Source organism: Pagrus pagrus, assembly GCF_965226575.1.
Source record: "Pagrus pagrus genome assembly, chromosome: 10".
NCBI lineage: Eukaryota > Metazoa > Chordata > Actinopteri > Spariformes > Sparidae > Pagrus > Pagrus pagrus.
The window spans coordinates 11,200,855-11,219,262 of NC_140194.1; the positions used below are offsets into that span (position 1 = coordinate 11,200,855).

Genomic DNA, 18,408 nt, shown 5'->3' on the forward strand with positions numbered 1-18,408 from the left:
ACTGTATTGGTAAGCTTTACATTAATATTAAAATGCACTGAATATATTAAAAAATCAAATAAGATCCATGGTAATCTATGGAAAAACAATATAAAATTGCACAGAATACAATAAGTTACATAAGAGCCATTTCAATAAATTGGTGCTAATATTAAAATTCACAGATTGTTACATGAGATCAATATCAATACATTAACAACTGATCGGTTGCAAAAATCAATATGAGAAATTACATGAGATATGTTACAATATTTTGATGATTGACTACAGAATATATGTTCTAGTTCACATTACAGTTCAAGATGGATAGTGTTTAGAAAAAATGGGAACAGAATATTTCAGGTAGAACATCCTTAACAATATTTCAACCATAAAAGGTGCACTATGCTTCTTTTTACAGGCCTATAAACAACCAGACAGAGCTCTTGATACAAGCTATGTCAGTTTGCAAGAGTTAATGTGAGCTTTAGATGTCCTTTAAAGCCATTTGTTTACAGTGATATTTGTAAAAAATAAAAAATAAAAAAAATAGAGCAAAGAAAGGTTATATTTTGAGTAACGAGTTAGATTTTTTTTAAAAAGAAGAAAAAAGCACATTGCCCATCTTAAAGTCCTGGAGTTCAAGAACAAAATAACCCAAATTGTGACCAAAAAAGTAACACAGTGCACCTTTAATGTGGTTTCTATAATATTTAGCTTCTCTAAGTACGCTGAGCTGTCTTCATGAATATATTATATCTTAAGTTTTGCAGAATGGTTGAATATTGATTGGTCAGCAGTGAGTGCTGGCCCAAAGCTTTAAAACGCAGAACTGACTCCAGACATCTAATAGCAAGATCATCCACCTGGGGATCAAACTTATTTGCAAAGAGTTGCTGTTGCCTCAGGAGCCACGGGAGGTCACCGGCTCCATACACACAAACCGCTCTCCTGTACTGCCCACTACACAGAGGGTACGGGGCCCCTTTTCTCATATCTCCTGCTAAATAGACCCAATTCACCGCACGAGCGCGGGCATTCATGTCTGTCGTGTCATACTTGCTGTTTGCAGGCACTGATCCGGGAACAGAGGGCATCCTCTGTAGAGTGGCCCACAAGTGCTCGTCTGGGCTGTACGTGTCCTTCTCCCACTCCAGAAGTTTCTGGACCTCTCTGTCCTGCATCACATGTTTCACAAAGGCTCTCGAGACCACAAAGTAAGCACTTCCTGAATACATGGGGATGCTGATGGGTGGGGGACTTTTCCTCACATTTGTCCCGGTGACGGTGTCAGTGACATTGTGATGATACAGCCAGCGGTTCTTCTTGTAGTCACTGGTGGCTTCAGTCTCCAAGCTGTTCCTCCCATTCATGGTCTTCAGTGTCTGAACCATCTCTCTGTTGGTTTTGATGGGGAAGTCGGTCCCGCAGGTGTTCAGCAGGTACCTCCACTGGACGTGTGAACTCAGCAGATCTTCCATGCAGTTCAAATCTGCCTGCACCCTGGACCATGAGGCATATACAACTCTTTCTAATTTAGTGGCTACAAACGCATTAGGAAAGCAGGAAACAATTGCCCGCACAGCCATCTGAAATTCTTTTGAGGATTTCTGGTCCACATGCACGCAGTAGATGTTCTGAGGGGTGTAAATAGCTCGTAGTAGCCGCTCAAACATCTCAATCTGATCGTGGATCACCATGGAGTAGGCAATGGGAAAATCCTTCTCTTCTTTACTGAGAGGAACTGTAATGAAACCTCTGTTTCTAATATAAGCTGCACAGTCTTTTGTCACATTGAGGTAGAAGCCCTCGGATAAAATATTACGTCTTGTCCTGGATGACAGCAGCACTTCTATTTCCCTGTCCATGCCATCTGTGTCCCCGCTGATGATAGCTGAGCACCCGGGCAGGTCAACAGAGAGCTGCTTTGGTATCCTGTGATCAGACGCCGACTGCTGGTCAGACCCAGTTTCCCAAAGGAAGAAATAAAGGCACGTACCCATGAGGATGAGAGGGAGGCACTTCAGCCACCTGACAGAACACATTTCCTTGCTTGAGGTGGTTTTGAGACAGGTGACCTTCTTGTCCTCAGTGCAAGTTAGTTTAACGGGGAGAGGCCGCAATGCTCCGTTCATTTATAGGAGCACAAGCAGAATCCGCCACCACAGTAGGTGTGTCAAACTAAGGAGTGGAAGGAATCTCTGAGGAGTATCTTGCAGTAAATAAACAGGATCTCACCAATCGCATGTCCCTGTGGATTATGCCAGTGATGTATTCAGTGGCAGGTGGAGTCAAAAGGCAACACCTTCAGATGACAAAAAACTTTGCCCTGTGTGCACATACTGTAATTACACCAACTGCAATTTCTCTTCAAAGTTAGTTAGTCAAATTGACCTGCAAATATCCTCAGGTTCAGGATGTATTTCAAAGGGCACCGAAAGCATCAAGTGGAAAAGATTTTATTTAATTTATTTTTCTATTTACAACATATCATGCAGATTTCCGTTATTACACATGATCATGTGTTTAACTGTTTAACAAATATCTCATCAAGTAAAAAAAGACATATACATACATATACACATATATATGTATTTTTTTCCACTGTTTGCTCACAAATGCCTCGTCTAAGAATGTGCATTACACAGATACAGGCACTTTGTAGAATAAAATAAACACCAGAACTCAAAAAGGAACATAACCAACAGAAAAATACGACTACATTCTCATCTAAACATTAAGTAAACTATTTTGAATTCTCCTGTCAGTCTTGATAATGTGAACATCCACAATACATTCTTCAGTTACTGTAACATCTGGGGGTGTATTAAGAAGCAAGTTCGACATAGCCAGGCTTTTATTTGCGTGAGCTGGCTCAACCAAACCAAACCAAACAGAACAGATGTGATGAGTATCACTACACGGTTATTAACAGTTTTTCCTTCATCAGGCTCCCATAAAATGGGGCATTTTGTGTTTGTATCATTTGACTCTTCTTCCGCACAAAATGGACCGACTGTGTGTCGGCTCACTCAGCCTAGAGCATGGCTGCCGACAGTTTTTCCCTTAGAGGGCCAAGACTGAAATTTAATGGTGGGCCGTGGGCCAAAAGCAAACACCAACTGAAGGTTGCTTGGAGGTTCACCTGTCAAAAAAGCACAACTCAATGCAAACAGTTTGCTCTGCTGTTAATATACGGCTTCGTAATACACCCCTCTGGTATGACTGTATCTAAGATTGATTGAGACATGCGTTCTCATCCACACCCTGGTCTGCATCTGTGTCCTGCTCATGGATGAAGCTGTATCGCCTATACACCGATCCACCTTTGCTGGTGTACACCACATCCACCTCGTCTCCACTGTCCGGCTCCGGCACACCGTGGGGCATGTTGATGCTGGCGCTGCCGCTCAGTCTCTCATAGCTCTGGCTCCAGCACAGCCTCTTCCTGGCATGGGCCTTAACCAAGGCAAACACAGCCAGAGCCAACCCCAGCGCCAGCAGCAGGGCGATAGGCAAGGTGGCTGAGGTGTGCTTCAGAGCTCTAGATGACATGTTCAGGTCCGTCACCTGATCCTGTCCTGACTTGGGTTGGGGGGCCTCCACACACAGAGCTAGAAGAAAAAAAACTGCCTTTAGTTGATGATCATATCCAAACAATGCCATGTTTCTTATGATAGACAGGGTCTCTACCTGAGCGGCTGTCACAAACACAGCAATCGGTGTCATTCCCTCCAGCCTGACAGCAGCGGGCACACCGGTTCTCCACAGCATGGAGAGCAGAGTCTCGGTGACAGGTCAGACACTGGTCTGGCCTGGGGCCGGTGCAATGCCTACACGAGCTGTCACATGGCTCACAGGTTTCCTATAATGGTACAATTTCAAAAGTGATTGTACTGAGTAAATAAAAGAAAAACAGCTTTAAACATTAATTCTACACTAAAATATATATTCATTTTGATCTATATTGAGATTTGAGTAATTCTTTAAATTGGACTGCAATTCATTTTCACTGAAAAAAAATTAAAATGGTGATGATTTGATTTTTGCTATAATATCGTGTAACAGTATTTCTATTCAGTGTTCAGCCCTTAAAAACTGAGCAACAACAAAAGATAAAGTTTGGAGAAGTTAAAAAAACTTAGAAACTTGAGTTCCTGCCTTGAAGGTATAATTTGTCAAATCTGGCTGTAATTTGGAGGAAGTTATAAAAACATAGGGGGCCAACATATCACCAGAGTAACGGACAACTGCTGCTCGGTGATAGCTATCCTTGGCTGTAGCTGGCTACTATTAGCTAATTAGCTAATGGCTCAATTAGCTGTAGAGCCAATTGTGCTAGAGCTTGCTTGGACCAAGACCTCAGCTCAGGGGAGTCTCCACGAGCAACGGTTTATTTTGACATAACCAGGGTTGACTGTGAAAAGACACACTGACTCATTCATATTCCACAGATTTGATGAGGCAGTTTCGCTCGTCTTGGTTCAGTAAAAGAAAGAAATTTGAATTCAGAAGGTGTAGGGTTGTATTTTTCTGTTTGGTAAGCAAGGGTATTTCCTTCCTTGACATTAAGTGAGTTTATTTATGAAACTTGCCTCTTGCAGTATAGTGTTATTATGTGACAGGGTGGCCAGGGCTAGCTGGTCAGCATGCTAATTTCAGTAGACATTTCTACAACACAGCACAGACTTCTTAACATGCCAACATTGTTGTTTCTTCAAATTCATTTTTTTTATGTTTTGAACTAAATTGTTGTCCTAGTCTTACAAATGTTTCCTTTAGGGACTTCTTTACAGCATTAAATATTCATTTCAAACTCTGCAACAAGCAAGAGGTCATAATTAACACTTACTTTACCTTGATTTACAGCGTTCTGTCCACATCAGCAAACAATACAACTGTCACACAATGTTGATGACTAAAAGCTGAGAGCATACCTCTACCGAGAAGTATCGGCCCTCCTCACAACGCGGGTAGCAGACGTTGTCCTTTAAAGTGTTGCCCCAATCGCACGTCACGCAGCCTTGAGGCGAGGCATCTGCAAACACACATACATACACGATCTGTTTCCTCACGCAAAATGTCTAATATTGACCTACTGGGAAGATAAAGACCATAAGAGGTTATCACGCTCATGTTTTTTAAATGGTTAAACAAACACTTATTACAAAGAAATAGCTCTCCTATCTGCACCTGTGCAGGTCTGACAGCTGGTGTGGCACTGTTTACAGATGTCATCGAGCTGATAGAAGCGGTGTGGGCAACGCCCGACACACAGCTTGGTGCCTTGCAGCTCCAGAAGAGGAGGTGAACAGGCCCTGCAGGACTCAGGCCCTGGTCCTGTACACCGCTCACAGGACCGGTCACATTTCTCACAGTGGGAGCCCTCTCTGTAATACCTGAAGAAACGCACAAATGTATCAATATTAAAATATGTATGTAGATTTTTGATTGTTGCACACAAAATTTAAGAAGTCTCAATCTGTGAGACTGTGAGAATTTAGTCTGCAGGATTTAGTGCCAGTTGATCTTCTTTAATCTTACACAATGGACCTTACAGTTAAAAGCAGTGATTATGAGTTGACAAAAAAAACAAAAAAAACAACCTAAAAACAGCATCACCAAAACTGGGCTGAAACCGCAAGAAAATTTGAAGAAATAATAATAATTTGTAAAAATACTAATCATAGTTAATGACAAACAAATTCATATTTTCAAAGGAAGTTGCTCTACTGCTGATAAAATTACATAGCGATCAAAGACAGTGGCTCTGTTTTTTTTGTGTTTGTTTCCATCCACAGAAAAACACAGAACATGTAGAGACACTGTCTTTGACCTCTATGCACAAAAGGGTGTGGAGGAAGTTCAACAGTTCAACAAGTCCTGCAGTACTAAAAAGTAAACATTTTCCATTCAATGATCAGGCTTGTACCCTGTGGGACAATGCGTAACACAGAGCTGAAGGAGACGCAGGTATCCTTGAGAGCAAGTGAGGCAATCTCTGGGTGATGCACCAGTACAGGTGGAACAGGCGTGGTCACAAGGCAAACAGTATCCCAACTCTGTTCCGTCCGCCTCCTGACGTGTGTTGTATGTACCAGCCGGACACTCGCTCACACAGGTCTTGTCTGGAAAGAAGCACAGTTTATGAGTACCTACTCACGCACTTCTGTTGATTCACTAAAGAATACTTATCTCCAGCGATTCTGAATTGATTCACAAATGCCACAAAATCATTTGTTAAAAATACCTAAATGTTGTTGACGGGACAAAAAAGGCTGAACTCACCCAGTACTCAAGAGCAGTGGTCCCCAAACTTTTTTGCAGGGCCCCCCTTTTATAGATAACATTCATTTCACGCTACTAAAGCTAATATTTTGAGGCACAGAACGCACTGTGGTCTCTCTTCATTACCCCTCATAACTGGTGAAGCAGAGGGAGACATACTGTATGTCCTCCCGAAAAAGGCAAGTGTTTAGTACTAGTGCTGCAGCAGACGGGCTGTTCTCCACCACTGGAAACATAACTCTACGTTACTCCAGAACAGACAGATCAACTGTCTTAAGAACAGATTTAAAGGTGCTACGATAATCTTTCTAAATTCTTTAGATTAATTTATCATCAGTAAAACAGGTGGGAAAAGTTTCATCAATCAAATCGTGACACCAAGAATCAGAATTGAATTGGATTGTGAGATTGCTAAAGATTGCCATCCTATAACTAATCCCTCTTTAGACTGCAGGTCAGACTGATTCTTCACACACATCAGGAATGATTTATCAAAATGTTCCCACAAGCCTCCTTTATCTCAAAATGTAAAGAGATAAAGGATAGGACTGTACTTCAATGCCACTGAAACAGAAGGCTGAATCCTTCCTCACTTTTCTTTTTTTTACTTTCAGTGTTGCCTCAAAGTGAGAAAGTCATGTTAATAGTAGTATTCATACAGATATTAAATCTTCCGCTCCTTTCACTCACATTTTAACTATTTTCAGTGCTTACACTTCAACATCGCTCAATAACTCCAAGAGTTTAAATTTAGCCTTACATGTATATTGCCATCATCAATCTCCCCGGCTGTTGTGTGAATTGTTGATCAATCACATGCAGTTGTTTAAGCAGGACCCAAATTGTACAATATTCTCAGGGGAGCCATCATATTGTCATCATTATCACTTTTCCAGGTGAAGTGAGGGAACAACTGACAATACTACTTAACAAAATCTATGACTCAGGCTCAAATTCCATTTGTCATCAAGGTTAAAAATTAGATCGTCCCTGGTGAGCTAAAAGTTTGGAGATATGTGGTTTAGCTTTATTACACTGAATGCAGTTGAAAATTGGTGGACAATGCTCACTATGAAGGTATTTGGGGGTGGCACAGGTCTGGCATTCATCGTTGCCCGGTCCCTCGCAAGAGTAACAGTGCCGGTGGCAACCCATGCAGGTGAACTGGTCGTCGTGTAGGTAGGTCCTCGGTGGGCAGTCCGTGTCGCCCGTCACGCCACACAACAATGTGTTTGGATCCAGCACGAGTCCCTTCTCACACTGTGTGCACTGGTTTGGCTCTGGGCCGGAGCAGCTCATACAAGTCTGGTGGCACTCTGCACATGGTCAAACATAACATCAAACTGCGTTATCGTCATATCACTTTTACAAAAGAGGGTGTGATCAGCACCACGTTACAGAGGTAAATGATTACGATTTAAACAAATGCTGTATTTAATAATGGCTAAGCCTTAAGATAACTCATGGATGGCAAGTGACGCTGTTGCGGTTCCAGACACTGTGGATTTAGTGCTTTCTGAAGAATAAGCAAACTTCCATACATAGTACAAGTAGCTGCAATCAAAGGTTTCCATTGTCTCCAGTTTGTCGTGGAAGAAATCCAGTCCTCTCACAACTTATTTGATAACCTGCAAGTGCAGGAACTGATTTTTCTGAACAACCATTTAATAAACCCTTGCAAGCCAAAGCATGATCTTCCTGTTCTGCTGGATCTCAATTTCATAAACATCCCTGGAAATATCTCAGCAGCTCAAGATTTAACACAACACACAAATTATATATTTTTCTTTCTATTAGGCTAGACTAGACTAATGTCTTTATTACAAAAGTACAACTTTTGGGGTATTTTTTACAACACAGACTCACCTTGACATTCCATAGCTTCAGTTTCATAGTAAGTACCAGTGGGACAGTCTTTGGTGCATTCACCCTTATAAAGTTTGGGGCTAAACGTTGAGCACGTCTCACAGTCGTCTGTCAGGGGCCCTAAACAGCTGCCACAGGTCGGGTGGCACTGACCACAGCGGCCCTCCTCCATGTCCTCATAGTAGCCCATGGGACAACTAGCCTTACACACACCATTCAGCATCAAGTAGAGAAAACTGCATTCTGAAATTATACGGAGGAGAGTTGGAAAAGTTGTGTCAACAGATTTCAGGATGTGATACAATGTCTTACAACTGATTTTTGGAATATTTTTCTTTTTGAAGCTTAGCTGCCCACAATTGATTATAACTCACTGAAACAGGTCCTGTCATCTGAGCAAACGTCACAGTGGGGTGGGCAGCGTCTGCATGTCCCATCATCCGCAGGGTATGACCGCAGTGAACAGTTGAGTCTACACATACCACTCTCTAAGTAGTGGCCATCAGCACAGGACAGACACTGTGACTTGATCCCATCACATGTCAGACAGGAGCTGTCGCAGGCTTCACACGACCCCTCTGCTGTCTCAAAGAAACCTCTGAAAATAGTCATGAGATATGTTTATGCATAAAGAGGAACATACAATACCATCATTAGAAAAAGTTTCTTCGTCATCATAAGGCTTAGCTTATCCAATTTTCTTACTCTGGGCAATTCGACCAACACCGCCCCTGGTGGAGAAAAAGTTTATAGCTGCTTTTGGAACAGCTGATGCAGTTATCGCTGGTGTCCAGGCAGGCCTCACAGTTTGGAGAGCAGTCTTCACACAGCTGAGTCGCAGAATTTGCATAGGAGCCGGATGGACACTGCGCTACACAAGAGCTGTCCTGGTCCAGGAAATATCCTGTGACACAACAATACACGCAAACAATGTAATATGAGAACTAGCATTGTGTCAATATATTGCAACGCCTGAAGAAAGTAAACACATTAAGTATCACAAAATACCTTTGAAACAGGAAGAACAATCCAGGGCTTGCGGGCCAAAACAGGTCTTACAGGATGCATCACAGGCCTGACATTCACTATATTTACCTGGAAGTAAAACAATAAACAGAGTCACTGTATCTCATAGTGTTGTATCAAATCCTGTTTAAACTGAAGGCTGAATTGAGAATTTTCTGTTTAACCATCTTCACCACTAGAGGGAAGCATGATCAGCTGTAAACAGGGTTTCTGAGGCACAAACGATGGGAAGCTATGAATAATAAAGTGCTTGTTGGCATTGATTGGTCAACACTGACAGAGTGCAGTGCAGGTCACATTGGGTTTTCAGTGCGCTGGTCTGTATGAAACACTTAAGTTACAATCTACATTTTGTCAGCATATTGTATATGCTATGACTTTCTGTTGTGAATTGCCTCTGTACACACATCTATCTTATGTCTGCCCGTCCTGGGAGAGGGATCCCTCCTCTGCTGCTCTTCCCATGGTTTATGTTTTGTTTTTTTTCCCTGTGAAAAAGTTTTTTGGTTTTTTTTCCTTATTCAAAATCAAGCATCAAGCGAGTGTTGTATGGTGTACAGATTGTAAAGACCCTTTACCCAGATTTTGATTTGTGATATTGGGCTATATAAGTAAAAGTGACTTCACTATGAAACCTGCAACATATTACAGTGTTTAACACCTCTTGAAACGCTGTTACAGCAACTTGACAGGGGATGTTATTGTGTGTGAAAAATGTTCTGATGGTGGTTTACACAAAATGATGACAGGCTACATGAAGAAGACTGCTGACATGAAGCAGGAAAAATTGGGGAGGTCATGGAGTTATCATCATGGCACATAAAGTTTATGGTCAAACCTGTACACTGCTAAAGCTAACTGTTCCTGTCATAAAAAATACACTGCATTGTAAATGTAAAATGTAATTATTGTTGCAATGCAACACAATGCTTTGTGCTTTGTTGTCATAAAATCTACAACAGTCATAAGCAGTAGGTAATTTAGAAAGATACTCAGCTAAATGACAAGCGACCCTGACAATTTATGGCCAACTGATGCACACAAGGATGTAAATAATCAAACCAATGAGGCAGAAATGTACACGGTCAGCCTGTGCAACAGCAATAGAGTACTGTTGACACAGACACCAGAGGGGAAGCAGGTGAAGAGCCCTGTGATTGAGGCAGAGAAGCCATTTCAAAATTGCTCCACCTAAATGGCTCTTGAATGAAAGGTGACACAGTACATGTGCAGCAGGGTGACACAGTGAGTAGGCGACCGTCCTTCAACCTAGAGGTCCTTCAGCAGGGTTCAAGCCCCCGTCTCAGCGGCAAGCATCTACCATGCTAAAGTGTCCTTGAGCAAGAAGCTAAATCCCTCCAAATCCCAGGGACACTGTACTGACCTGTGCTGACCTCCCATAGGAGGAAAGTAATTATTTCTATCAGGGAATCAGTCAAGTATCATGTTATTCAGTAAAATCTCTGACTTTACTGCCACATGATAGTCATAAGCTGTACAGTACTTGACTGTAAAACAAAAAAAAAACGTATCTCGTATTTCTTAGAAGAAAAATGACCGGGATTAACAGATAAAAGTGAGATCTTTGCCTCTTACCGTCGTAGTACTGTCCCAACGGACAGTTAACCAGAGGACACTGCCCATGTAGTGGAGTGTTTCCACCAAGACAAAGATCACAGTCTGACGAACGAGGCCCGTGGCATGTCTGGCATGAGCTATAGCAAGGCTGGCAGCGCCACCCACTGGAGTCACTGAAGGTTTTCTGTGGGCACTGTTTCATACACTCACCTCCTGACAGGGCAGAGCAATATAGACAAGAAGTGACATTTTTTTCCAGTATTTCTTCCACTATCTGTTACTGCAACATGATTACTGATGAAAAAACATCAAAACACATTGTTAGCATTGGAGAAATACATGTTTTGGTTCAACTGGCTCTGATGTGGTCTCAGAAAAGATCTGCTCATCACTCCTTTTTATCCACAGATGTTTAAATCCTTCAACCACCATCTGCTCTTCTGGGTTCTCTCCAAATTCAACTGTCCAAATACAGAACAACTGTGTAGATCTTTTGAAACAGGACCTTGTGGCTGAAGAAGATCGATGGCTCTTGTCTATCACAATGTACAATCACATGCTCCTAAAATATGTGCCTGTACAGTTAAAATAATATTTATAGTGGTCTTGCTAATCTTGTTTTAAGAGCTAGAGGCTTAATTTACAATCTCAAAGCTCTTACTGAGATGCCCATAGAGAACACAGCCTACCAACACAAGCCTCGTTCCTTGTTTGCATAAACTATACATTTGCATATCTCATGTTACAGATTTGCTGACGTGGACATGATTTGCAATCCAAATAAAGACTCAGAGGGCCATCATTAGTCCTCAACAAGAATGATTGATTACTCTAACATGCAGTGATTGAAGAGTATATTAAACACAAACACTACTAGTACTGTATAGGACAAAAGGGTCATCTGAATTCTTTAGTATGTTACAGTAGTAGTTACAAAATATACACAGAAATGAACTCTTTGCTGTACTGGTACCATTGAGGAAGTAACCAGGTTGGCAGGTGAGGCAGTGTGTGTTGCTCCTGCAATCTGTGCATGGTGCAGGACAGGACAGACACACACCCCTGCCCCAGTCCTCGTAGGTGCTCTGGGGGCAATGCCTGCGACACTGATGTCTGAAACTGGAAAATAAAAAAATAAAATCAGAAACCATTCATGTATTCATCGATAATACATTTTTTTCTGAACCTAGCGTTGGTCTATGCGTGTGTGAAATCAGCCAAAAAATGGTTGACAAAAACTTGCTGTCACAGCTATTCAACAAAAGGAGGCTTCATTTTCCAACGCAAACATGCAGAACAAAGCTACTGAAGTATCAAAGACATGATGAAAACTATTGTGATTTAATGGCACTTTGAAAGCTTTATAGTGAATGAAGAATGATGTTGTTGCAGGCAGCCTTCGCCCACGCGGATGAGTCTGAGGCTACGAACTTAAACCAGAGAAAAGACCAAACACACCACATGCAAGAGGCCATGCACTGTGTCAGTCCACAGCACACCTGCAGCTGTATTGTTGACTTCAATACAGAAGATGCACTCAATCAAACGGCAGTATTACTGATGTTTTATCCTTACAGTAAGGATGGCAAACAAAGGCGAAAACATAAAGTAGGCTGCTTTTCTTCAAGCTTATCGTGGTTCTATTCTCCTCTTGAGGCAGAAAGTTAATTGGTGTTTTATTTGTAGCCCAGAGGCATGGGGAGATTTCTGTCATTAACCTGTCCTATCAGTCCTTCGGGGCTTAACTGAGCTATTAAACACGAGATGGTTGTCCTCAAAAAATCTAGCCTACAGGAGCTGAGATATTGAGTTGCTAAGATGTTACACTTAAAACATTAATGCAAGAAAGACTCCTACTTTACAGACTTCACAATCTAAACGAAACGAGTCATAACAGCAATAAGCAACTAACTTAGATTATAGCACAACATCCTCTGCTGCCTCCTTTGCCACTTCCTAACATAAGAGAATCTGACCACTGACAGCCCAAGCTGCACTTCCTACTGCGTTGCCGTGGATCTGGTGCTAAGATGCGGTGGTTGTTTGAGAAGGAACAGCTGGAGGCGCCACACTGCATCCATCAACTCACACACAATAGCAGCTGGTGCAGACCAGGCCCTGTCTCTGGCCTGGAAACAGTACACTACTTAAGAATCTGCGGGATGTTTAAGAATCCCTCTGTGCAAATATTAGACTATCCATTCCAGGAAAGAGCATTAGCATTACCAAAGCAACTTTTGTTTAGGGCTGTAAACTCCTTGAATTAATTAAGAAAATGTGAAGATATGCTGTAGGTAGTCTCTAAAGTTAAGAAAGCTTGAGTAAATAAATAGTATAAACCACATTAAGAGTGAATCACAGCCATTTTGTTAAACATAGCTCCTTAGCGAGGAAGGTAAATGTCAATAAATACCAAGCATCCATCATGCCGTGCCTCTTCAATACTCAGAGTTTCATTCAAGACCCATTGATTCACAGTTATGCCAAAAGTGTCAAACTTTAAGATTTTTCATTACTACTCGCAAAGCCTCAGTAGCGGAAATTCTTTAAAGTGCCTAAAACTGTCACAATCTATCACAGAGAGGCAGTTCCTGCAGTTCATGATCACCCATGCTCTATTGGGTTTCTTTTTTTGGTGTTTGCCTCACATCGTAGATGTAATAAGTCCAGCAGCCACAGAAATTACTGAGACGACCTGTCATTGTAAATCTCTAAAACCATTACTATGAAAGTAAAAGTTACACAAGTAGATTCACAGAAGACTGAGTGTCTTGCCGCACCTATGTAACAGCAGTTAAAGGAGGCGAGTGCAGTGAAGCAGTGAATTTTCTTTCAACCCTCCTCTGCTGTGATTCGCACGAGCAGTCAGCGAAGTCAAGATGGTGCACCCTATATAATCACACCTGCTACTGACTGTGCTTTCCACTTATACTTGCTCCCTTTTGTCTCTCTTCTCCTCTCCGCCTGACATAGTATAACATAAAAACACACCCTATTAATTACCTCGCTGAGAAGCAGACTACACTTCTGTGCTCAAAACATGGCTCAGGTAACAGTGTATGACTCGGAATGGAAGGTAACCTGACTCACACAATACCTGGAGGCCTAAACTCGAGGGGAAAGTAAACAATTGGAGGTCTGTTCGAGCTCTGTAACCTGTGTTAGACACTGGGTCCAAGTGATACGCTGGTGTAAACAGAAATACAGGTAAAATGGAGTTTCTTGAGGAAAAATTAACCACATTCTGCTTATTGATTAACCCAAGGCAATGGTAATGCAAAGAAAACATTTACAAGGACATTTTGAAGTTATCTCCATAATGCATAGAAAAAAATAAAAAATGTTCTCATTCCAGCTACTCAACATGAATATTTTTCTGTTTTTCTCAGTATCCCATGGCTGTAAAATGAATATCTTGGCTGCTGGTCAGACAATATAAGCTATCTAATAAGTCAACTTTGGCTCTGGGAAATGGCATTTGGCATTTTTTCAAACAATTTCTCAATTAATCAAGAATATAACAATTACATTAGACAAAAATAATTGTTCGCTGCAGTTTGTAGTTTCTATTAATACCTGAGAGTGTATTTGATTTCAGAGCAGTGGATATGGGATGCCAGAAAAGTCTGCTTATCAGAAGAAAATAATAAAACAAGAAGAAGAAGAAAACACTCACAGAAAGTAACCTTCAACACAGCTGTTGCAGATCTCAGGGTCCTCTGTGTGAAAATGAGAAAAGGTGATTAATTAGAATTCATGCGGAGAGGCAGACTCATGCAGTAATGGCTATATTCATATTGTGCTGCATTGTGCAGTTATCACCAGTGGTTTAATGTACATTTCTGATGGACTTACCTGTGGAACATGTTTTGCAACCCATCTCACAGGCAATGCACTCTCCTGTGTCAGGGTCTTGCACCTGCCCTGAAACACAGAGACCCAGCATAAAAAGCCTGAATGCATTTCTCTTAAGCTACAGCCAACGCAGAAACTCTGCTTTACATTTACCTATGTCACAGGACGCCGTTTGGCAGACCCCGTTCTGGAGTTTGTAGTGTTCCCGACATTTGGCACATATGTTGCCATCTGTGCAGAGTTCACAATTGGCTATGCAGGGCAGGCAGGCATAGTGACCCCTGTCAGGATAGAGTCCCCGGGGGCAGTGTGTCCGACAGCGTCCTTGGTGGAGAAAACGTTCCTGTCCATCTTCATCTGAGGAGGAGAAGGAGGAGGAAACAGAGGACTTGTTAACATAAAGCCTACTCTATTTTCTCCTCGAATGAAGATGTCATCAGCCATATGGAACTCCTGCCAGGTAACGGCGTATACAAAAATCTGGACTCTTCTGAAAGTGAAAATCAATGAACGCATAATAAATACAGAGGTGGAGCCAAATGGAGCTGACAATTACATGGGATGAGGGAAAGATGAAAGGACTTGATGCCAACTGTGTGAAAGTTCAGTGCATTCAGCGAATTACAGCCTTATCGCACATTAAAAAATCAAAACTGGTTGATTGAAAGGAGAAACAGATGGCAGTTCTTATTTCATTACAAATGCATTTAGTCATTTGAAAGAAAATGAATGCCAACTATTTTGAAAATTTATTAATATTTTCATTTTTCATCAAAAATATAAAACATTTACTGGTTCCAGCCTCTTAAACTAAAGGATTTGCTCCTTTCATTCATCATTAAGGATTGTAAATGAATACTCTTTGGAATCTGAATTATTTGGTTGGACAAAAGAAGCCATTTGAAGATGTCACTTTAGGCTCCGAGACATTTTCACATTTATTTGACATTTCATAGACTAGATAATTAATTAATTAATTAAGTAATTGTGAAAACAATGGGCAAAATAATAATTAGTTACAGCCCTACACACATTATAGACAAAATCAGAAAATAGTGTGAGAACAAATGGATGTTAAAGTCATGAACATCATCATCGTGAACTGATGGCTGCAGCCCAGCATGTTGACTGTAGGCCTGCAAATAACAGATCACAGTATGAAATCACTTCCTGACTGATGATGCTCCAACTTATGTAAACAAGGGCAATCAGAGGCAAATGAGAGATCAGAGCTGTGGGCAGAGACAGGGTCTTGTGTTGGCTCTAATGATTAATACTCCGCCACCTGCCACTAGCCTAGCTGTGGCACCTGAGGCATCTCTGGAAGCAGCTGAGTTACAGCATTGTCTCATCTGCTCAGCGCTGCACAAAAGATGTGTGAGACAGGGAGGAGAGGGGCAACAAGCTGCTGCTGCTGCCTTTCTAACCCTTTAACTTCCCTCACCCTCAGCATCACACAGAGAAATGTGGCTTCTGCATGACAACAAACCACAGAGCAGGAGGGTTAGGGTAGAGACTTTTGATGTTCCTCCACCAAGGTACACACCAGGATCAAATACTAACTACTGTATAGTAGTAAAGTATACCCAACAAAAACAATCTGCAGCAATGTACATTAAAATATAGTCAGTGAAAACAAAATGCCTGATTGTAGCAGTCACAATGCGTATATCTAAAGAAAAGGTTGAGTGTGTGAGGGAGAGAGACTTGCAGGTTTTGCAGGTTAAGCCCAGTGAACTGCAACAGTAACACTTCTAGCTCAAGGGGATATTTTTTCCCTTTCCCTCTGATTAACAAAGGCCCCATTCTGACGTGATCAGATTACACTGTGAAAACTCAGGAGAAAAATGATCACACCTTCATTTCTTACCTATTTCAAAAGGTGCCCCAGTGACAGAAAAATCAACATGTTCTGCAGCCAATCTCGGACTGTTTAACAAGAGTAAATGGTAAACCAGAGCTGAATGCTCCTCCTCTGATTCAAAAGCCCTTAAACAAGTTTGCTTTGTTAACCATTAAAACAGTGCTGCTTTAAAAGAAGAAGAAAAAAAACAAAAACCCACCTCCATTTCAGCTGGATTAATGAGTCTGTGACATGGATTTATTTTAATCAGACAGCCGTGGAGCCAAATAAAATCCAGACAGAGGAATTATCTTGGCCAATGGCAAGTAATTTAGCGTTCATGTTTACACCTTTCATACAGAAATTGTGAGATAATCTGAAATGTGTCATATGATGGCAGGAATATTGTTTAACTTCCATGAAGCGGTTGTTTAGCTGTTGATTTATTTGTTGTCCTTGCTGAAACTAGACTATACACAGCATTAGTTTGAACCCATCTTAGTTTAAACGAGTGCATCGTGGTGTGACAAAATATGAAACGTTTAATGCATATATAATTCGCCTTTTTTTTCCTTTGGAAAAACCACCCACGATTTCAGTACGGACATAGGTAATTGTACTCACTAACTCCACAGGTAGTGCATTCAAACAGCTCATGCCCGTCGCACTCGGAGCAGGTGGGATGACAGAGGACACACTGGCTCTTCAGCATAAACTGTCCACTCGGACAGGGCGACGAGGGTTTACATCCAATAAATCCGACGCCGGAGAAAAAGATCAGAAACGCGGCGAAGGACCTCATGGCTGTGCCCGAGGACTTTCCCTGGAAGTGAGGAAAAAACGGCAGACAGTCAGGAGGAGTGTCTCCAAAGACGCAGTGTCCCTCCGTGCAGCAGGTATGCTGGCAGATCGATGTGGGGCTCTGTGAACACCAGCCCAGAAATAACTTGCTGGACCAGTTCGCTCAAGTGAGACACACTGGACAATGAGCGTGGACTGCGGTCAGCTTTTAGTAAATGATCCTGGCAAGAGAAAGGGAGAACAACCCAGTTTCTGTGTCACGACAGACAGACAGACAGACAGACAGACACACACATAGATAGATAGATAGATAGATAGCCTTAATAAACCATATATAATTTCTCAAAAAAAAAAAAAAAAATGTTTGCCTGATTAAAAACAAGGAACTTCCGGTTCCGATAACACCTGATAATAAAAATACCTTATAAAGACACACCTGTGACTACAATTTGCTGGTACGTAACAATAGTCTACAACAACCCTAGATTAAGAGTTTAAACATTGAATATTTATGTATATATGGTCAACTTTATATAAATAACAAATCAAAATGGCTTTAAAATGGGTTATAAAATGAGTATATGCCACTGGTGAACATTAGAAATTTAGCTAATGCTAGGTTAGCTTTGGTTATATTCCAGATAAAAGGCATAAAAATGATTTAAATTAGATCTGTACTGGTTTACAGATTAAGTTCTGTGACTGTTGGGGTTGAATGGACAACTTTACTCTCAAAAGAAGGAATAAAACACAAATTATAGACTATATTTGTCTGTTGTGTAGGCTGCGGACTATATTTTAGTAACTATATTGCATGAAGAAGCATCTTTAGCTTAACTGATATTAGCTTAAACTGTGTTAGCTTTCACAGTCTTACCTTTCTTTTTTGTCCAAAAAAAACTCAGATACACATTATAAAGACGATAAATGCTAGTATTTAACGTATTAATGTTGTGTTGTTGTTGTTTTAAATAAAGAACTAAGCCTCTGGATGCCATTTAAAGTCTCACAAAATCAAGTTGAAGTGGTGTGCTTCAGTGAAGGCACAGCGGCCTCTCGCGGCTCCTCGCCGGACGTGTCGTATCCCTCCGAGGGCGTGAGCCAACGGCCTCTTCACCGGCTGACGTCACGCGGCTGTCGGAGGAGGCGTGGTTTTGTTCTGCTGCAGCGGA

General features: G+C 41.5%; 2 protein-coding genes across 3 annotated transcripts; both read right to left on the bottom strand.

Annotated features, from left to right (window-relative positions):
- Window positions 1-685: 685 nt before the first annotated feature.
- gcnt3 (glucosaminyl (N-acetyl) transferase 3, mucin type) lies at window positions 686-1,679 on the bottom strand (the record flags this gene model as incomplete). Its single annotated transcript, XM_084363965.1, has 1 exon — window positions 686-1,679. One exon carries the CDS (start codon window positions 1,677-1,679, stop codon window positions 702-704), a length of 978 nt encoding a protein of 325 aa, XP_084220091.1. The 3' UTR covers window positions 686-701.
- A 743-nt stretch (window positions 1,680-2,422) lies between these two features.
- Window positions 2,423-18,334, bottom strand: LOC311264353 (uncharacterized protein). Of its 2 annotated transcripts, XM_084365160.1 has the most exons (17): window positions 18,247-18,334; window positions 17,060-17,258; window positions 14,746-14,949; window positions 14,593-14,661; window positions 14,414-14,456; window positions 11,711-11,856; window positions 10,756-10,950; window positions 9,142-9,228; window positions 8,839-9,037; window positions 8,508-8,731; window positions 8,134-8,376; window positions 7,338-7,583; window positions 5,912-6,107; window positions 5,173-5,378; window positions 4,917-5,017; window positions 3,673-3,844; window positions 2,423-3,593 (listed from the first exon to the last, which is right to left on the bottom strand). In XM_084365160.1, exons 2-17 carry the CDS (start codon window positions 17,235-17,237, stop codon window positions 3,211-3,213), a joined length of 2,892 nt encoding a protein of 963 aa, XP_084221286.1. In that variant the 5' UTR covers window positions 17,238-17,258; window positions 18,247-18,334; the 3' UTR covers window positions 2,423-3,210. The 2 variants fall into 2 exon arrangements, with proteins under 2 accessions (XP_084221286.1, XP_084221285.1); XM_084365159.1 differs by lacking the exon at window positions 18,247-18,334 and having other exon boundaries at window positions 17,060-17,475.
- Window positions 18,335-18,408: the final 74 nt, after the last annotated feature.